The sequence below is a fragment of the Saccopteryx bilineata genome, chromosome 1 (assembly GCF_036850765.1).
Source record: "Saccopteryx bilineata isolate mSacBil1 chromosome 1, mSacBil1_pri_phased_curated, whole genome shotgun sequence".
NCBI lineage: Eukaryota > Metazoa > Chordata > Mammalia > Chiroptera > Emballonuridae > Saccopteryx > Saccopteryx bilineata.
This window is the reverse complement of record NC_089490.1, coordinates 85810870-85817175: the sequence shown is the minus strand read 5'-3', so window position 1 is coordinate 85817175 and position 6306 is coordinate 85810870. Positions and strand designations below refer to the sequence as shown.

At 45.4% G+C, this 6306-nt stretch overlaps 1 protein-coding gene across 6 annotated transcripts in view; it reads left to right on the top strand.

Moving 5' to 3' along the window:
• XRCC6 (X-ray repair cross complementing 6) overlaps window positions 1-6306 on the top strand; it is a 62179-nt gene that overhangs the window by 28800 nt on the left and 27073 nt on the right. For 2 of the 6 annotated variants that reach the window (XM_066256913.1, XM_066256866.1), the window contains exons 1-3: window positions 127-206; window positions 760-850; window positions 5800-5915. In XM_066256913.1, the coding sequence (XP_066113010.1) occupies window positions 775-850; window positions 5800-5915 (192 nt within the window). In that variant the 5' untranslated portion in view covers window positions 127-206; window positions 760-774. Of the gene's footprint in view, window positions 1-120; window positions 207-759; window positions 851-5799; window positions 5916-6306 lie in introns of those variants that run through there. The other 4 variants (XM_066256875.1, XM_066256885.1, XM_066256896.1 and 1 more) reach the window with 4 other exon arrangements.

Sequence of the window (6306 nt, the reverse complement as noted above, 5' to 3'; positions counted from 1 at the left end):
CTCGAGGGGGCGGAGCTTTTGTGGACCTGATGGTGTTAGTTAGGGACTTGCGTAGAAAGCAGGTTGTAGGAGTGGGCGTGTCGGCTTGACAGAAAAAATGCGCACTATGCGTGATGACGTAGACGTTGAGTGGGAGCGGGAACTGGAATCCGCGCGTGCGCGGCGCCCCACCTACAAACCAAATTGATTCCTTCACTGTGCTTGAGGTAGGCAGGAACTGTCTGTTCTGTGTCTGTTGCTGCCTGGCCTGGGCTGGCCTGGTCCTGCATTACTCATTCAGTGTTGCGCGTCCCCTAACCTCGCTATAGGGCAGGGTCAGCCTGGAGTGTGCGGCCCGAGGATAGAGACAGCCTCTGGTTCCGGTTCCTTCCTCCTGGGGGAGGCGGCACCCGGCCTTGGAGGTCCGCCTGCACCTGCGACCCTAGTGGGCATGGCAGGCTGAAGACTTGAGGGAGATTTAGGGGCGTGATAGGGTCAGATGGGTACGACGGAGTATCCCGGAGCGGAAATCCTTCAAATCCAGATGGTGCTGGAGGTGAAACGCAACCTCTCTTAAGGGATAGCTAAGATGAAGCTGCTGGATGCTGGAATGATACCCAAGCCCATTTACCTGAGTCTCAATTATTGAGTGCTCTCGAGACCGCAGGATCCAGCATCTAAATTCCTTAGGAGTAACCACAACCCCTTAGAACAGATCTCAGGGTTGATATTTTTAGGTTTAAGTTTGCTCGTTCCTGATCTTACCTTTTTTTCACCTAGCCAGCAGTTACCAACATGTCAGGATGGGAGTCTTATTACAAAAACGAGGGTGATGAAGAAGAAGAACAAGAGGAGGGCCTTGAAGCAGGTGGTAGGTGACTTTAACATGCACTGTTCTATATGTGGAAGACTTTCCCTGCCTGTCTCTGCTGAGTGTCCTTTCCTTTTTAATGGCCTACTCTTCTCTCCCCAGAAGACATCAGATACCTTTCTCCCTTTCAGCTTTGCAGAGCTACCCTAGGCTCTTTTATTCATGTCCTAGTCTAGTCTATGGGACATTCCTACCCTTAAACTTTTGGTGGACACTGGTAGATTAACATCTTTGGAGACCAGTAAATGACCCTGAACAGTGGTATCTTTTGTCACCTGAGATGGCTTAGGTAAGCCTCTTTCTCACCAAAGGAGGTAGTTTTATTCATTCTAGGACTTCAGCATAAAAATGTCTTCACCCTGCAACACTTGCAGCAACCAAGGAATGTACATTAGCAACACAGTTACAGGTGTCATTCCCTCACCTTAACCTCTAGGTTGGGAGTATATATTCAGCCAACATAGCAACACACATCAGACAAAGAAAGAGAAATAAAGGGTACATGTAGTCTACATACTGGTTAATTTAAGTCCTGGGTAATCTGACCAAGTGGTGGCACAGTGGATAGAGCGTTGGACTGGGACAGGGAGGACCCACGTTTGAAACCTGAGGTCATTGGCTTAAGTGCGGGCTCACCAGCTTGAGCGTGGGGACGCTGGCTTGAGTGTGGGATCATAGACACAACTGACCCCTTGATCGCTGGTTTGAGCCCAAGGTCGCTGGCTTGAATAAGGGGTCACTAGCTTTGCTGTAGCCCCGGGTCAGGGCACATATGAGAAAGCAATCACTGAACAACTAAGGAGCTGCAACAAAGAATTGATGCTTCTCATCTCTCTCCCTTCCTGTCTGTCTGTCCCTATCTGTCCCTCTCTCTGACTCTCTCTCTGTTAAATAATAATAATAAGTCCTGGGTAGAAAACTTTAAAGTTTTTTTAAAATTGAGAAACATATAGAAAATATTGAAAAAATGGAGAAAGTTTACCGTAATCAATTACAACTACTACTAGCATTTTGGAATTTTGCATATTTCCTCATTTTTTTTGTTTTTTTAGGTGAGAAGAGGGGAGATAATAAGGCAGACTCCCACATGCATCCTCACCTGGCAACGCTATCTAGGGTTGATGCTCAATACTGACCTATTTTTAGTGCCTGAGGCTGATGTACTCCAACAGAGTTATCCTCAGAGCTAGGAGCCAAGTTCGAACCAATTGAGCCACTGTCTGCCAGAGGGGAAGAGAAAGGGGAGGAAGAGAGGAAAAGAAGGGGGAAGCAGATGGTTGCTTCTCCTGTGTGCCCTGACTAGGAATTGAACGTGGGCCATCCATACACTGGGCCGACACTCTATCCATTGAGCCACTGGCCAGGTCCACGTATTTCCTTCATATACCTTCATTTTATATATTTCCTAACTACATATATTTGGGGTTTTTGCATCTGATTTTTTTTATATACTTGTCATAGTGCATATACACTTTAAATTTTAATTTACATTAGTCTTCTTACAAAAGCAATTTTAAACATGTACACATAATTTTATGTTCTGCCTTTTTTCCCCTTATTCATCTGCCTTTTTCACCTTATTTATGACTACATCTTTTGGTGTAACCATAAATATATTCTTTTTTTTTTTTTTTTTGCAAGAGGATGGTGGACAGACAAGAACAGACAGGAAGGGAGAGAGATGAGAAGCATCAGCTCATAGTTATAGTTCCTTAGTTGTTCATTGATTGCTTTCTCATATGTCCCTTGACTGAGGGGCTCCAGCTGAGCCAGTGACCTCTTGCTTAAGCCAGCCACCTTTGGCTTCAAGCCAGCAACCTCGGGGTTTCGAACCTGTGTCCTCAGCATCCCACGCAGATGCTCTATCCACTGTGCCACTGCCTGGTCAGGCAAATATATTCTTTATAACTCATTTTATTCAGTTTTACTTCTTGTTGGATATTGTAGTTATTTTCAATTTCTTACTTTAATAAACAACATTGTGAAAATTTTTTCATAAGAATTCTTTCTTTTCATAGTTTACACTCTTAAGATAGATTTTTTTTAAAGGTTTTATTTATTGGCCCTGGCCAATTAACTCAGTCAGTTAAGAGCACCATTCTGGCCTGATCAGGTGGTGGCACAGTGGACAGAGCACTGACCTGGGATGCTGAAGTCCCAGGTTTAAAGCGCAAGGTTACTGGCTTGAGCCCAAGGTCTCTGGCTTGAGCAAGGGGTCACTAGCTTGGCTGGAGTGCCCCTCACCATCAAGGCATGTATGAGAAACAGTCAAGGAACAACTAACATGACACAACTATGAGTTGATGCTTCTTATCTCTCTCCCTTCCTGTCTGTCTCTTGTTAAAAAATTAATAATAATAAAAGAAAAGAAAAAATAAAAGAAAAATATTTATTTTAGCGTGGCCTGTGGTGGTGCAGTGGATAGAGCATCAACCTGAAATGCTGAGATCGCTGGTTTGAAACCCTGGGCTTGCCAAGTCGAGGCACATATGACAAGCAATCAATGGACAGCTGACGTGAAGCAACTGAGTTGATACTTCTCGCTCTCCTCCCCATAAAAGCAATAAATTAAATCTTTAAAAAAATTTATTTTTGAGATAGAAGAAGGGAGAGAGAGAGACATTGATTTGTTTCACTTATATATGTACTATATTCATTGGTTGATTCTTGTACATGCCCTGATCAGGAATCGAACCTGAAATGTTGGTATATCAGGACAATCCTAAACAACTGAGCTGCCTGGCCAGGGTTAATAAAAGATCGGTAATTAAATTTATTGAATTAAACAGCAATATCAAAAAGGGAGATAACCGCCTGACCTGTGGTGGTGCAGTGGATAGAGCGTCAACCTGGAACGCTGAGGTTGCTGGTTCGAAACCTTGGGCTTGCCTGGTCAAGGCACATATGGGAGTTGATGCTTCCTGCTCCTCCCCCCTTTCTCTCTCTCCTCTCTAAAATAAATAAATTAAAACAGTTAAAAAATAAAGGAAAAAAAAAAGGGAGATAACCAGACACATGAAAAACACATTACACATGATATAATAATGCCAAAAAAAGAAAACATGAATCTAATGAACAGTAGGAACTACAGAGGACTATGTTAATCTACACTGAAAGAATGCAGTCAGCAAAATCAAGAAGGTGGAAAGCTGTACATGACACAACATCCTGGCTCTTCAACAAATAAGTTATTGGACAGAAGATGGAAGGGTTTAATCTATGGATTAAGAGACTTCAAAAACATTTTTAGGCCCTGGCCGGTTGGCTCAGTGGCAGAGCGTCAGCCTGGCGTGCAGGAGTCCCAGGTTCGATTCCTGGCCAGGGCACACAGGAGAAGCGCCCGTCTGCTTCTCCACCTCTCCCCCTCTCCTTCCTCTCTGTCTCTCTCTTCCCTTCCCACAGCCAAGGCTCCATTGGAGCAAAAAGTTTGCCTAGGTGCTGAGGATGGCTCTGTGGCCTCTGCCTCAGGCGCTAGAATGGCTCTGATTGCGGCAGAGCGACGCCCCGGATGGGCAGAGCATCGCCCCCTGGTGGGCATACCCAGTGGATCCCGGTCAGCCGCATGTGGGAGTCTGACTGCCTCCCCGTTTCCAACTTCAGAAAAATGCAAATAAATAAATAAATAAAACAAAAACATTTTAAAAAAATCAAAATTAGGGTTTAGGACTATTTAATTGGATGATAAAACTATAGAGAAAAATAAGGAAGCGGCCCTGGCCGGTTGGCTCAGTGGTAGAGCATACGAAGTCCCGGGTTCGATTCCCGGCCAGGGCACACAGGAGAGGCACCCATCTGCTTCTCCACCCCTCCCCCTCTCCTTCCTCTCTGTCTCTCTCTTCCCCTCCCACAGCCAAGGCTCCATTGGAGCAAAGGATGGCCCAGGCGCTGGAGATGGTTCCTTGGCCTCTGCCCCAGGCGCTAGAGTGGCTCTGGTCGCGACAGAGCGACGCCCCGGATGGGCAGAACATCTCCCCCTGGTGGGCAAGCCAGGTGGATCCCGGTCAGGTGCATGCGGGCGTCTGTCTGACTGCCTCCCTGTTTCCAGCTTCAGAAAAATACAAAAAAAAAAAAATAATAATAAGGAAGCGAAGTCAGGATAGTAGTTACTCTTGGGAGGAGAGTGGGTTTTGTAGTTTCTTTTTAACTACTTTTTAAAAATTTATTGATTTGTAGAGAGAGGAAAGAGGAGAGCTTGAGAGAGATAGAAACATTGATTTGTTCCATACGTGTTCTGACCTGGGATTGAACTCACAACCTTTGTATATCAGGAGGACGCTCTAACCAACTAAGCATCAGGCCAAGGCAGGTGTTCTAATTTGGAGGGTACACGGAGAGGGCTTCTGGGGTGACTGACAAAGATTCAGTGTGGGTAATGGTTTTAAGGGTGTTTATAATAATTTATCAAGTTATACTTTTGCTTAATGGGCTTTTCTCTATTTGTTTTATGTAAATAATAAGCATGATAAATATGAACACAAGGGCCCTGGCCGGTTGGCTCAGCGGTAGAGCGTCGGCCTAGCGTGCGGAGGACCCGGGTTCGATTCCCGGCCAGGGCACATAGGAGAAGCGCCCATTTGCTTCTCCACCCCTCCGCCGCGCCTTCCTCTCTGTCTCTCTCTTCCCCTCCCGCAGCCAAGGCTCCATTGGAGCAAAAGATGGCCCCGGCACTGGGGATGGCTCTGTGGCCTCTGCCCCAGGCGCTAGAGTGGCTCTGGTCGCAACATGGCGACACCCAGGAGGGTCGCAACATGGCGACGCCCAGGATGGGCAGAGCATCGCCCCCTGGTGGGCAGAGCGTCGCCCCCTGGTGGGCGTGCCGGGTGGATCCCGGTCGGGCGCATGCGGGAGTCTGTCTGACTGTCTCTCCCTGTTTCCAGCTTCAGAAAAATGAAAAAAAAAAAAAATATGAACACAAGGGCAAACATTTCCTTCTATTTTTTTCCCTATAGGAGAATATACATATTCAGGAAAAGATAGTTTGATTTTTTTGGTTGATGCTTCTAGGGCCATGTTTATTAAATCAGAAGTTGAAGATGAATTGACTCCTTTTGACATGAGCATCCAGGTAAGACTACTTTTTTATTTTATATTTTTAAATTATTTTAAATTTATATTTATTTTTATTTTTAGAGAGACAGAGTGGTAGGGAGAGAGAGGGGATAGGGAAGAGAAGCATTTATCTATTGTTCCACTCAGTCGTGCATTCATTGGCTGCTTCCTGTGTGTGCCCTGGCCAGGGATCAAACCTGCAACCTTGTTTTGGGGCAACAGTCAACCAACAGAGCTAACCTGCCAGGGCCACTACTGTTTTATTTTGAAAAAATAAAATAAACCTCTCTCCCCAAAGTATTGATACCACTTTAAAAAATGTGGACTCTTTGAAAATTTTGTGAATAATGAATGCTGGTTAGCCTCCCAGACTGGCTAGCTATACTTGCATCTTAAAAGAGTAGCAG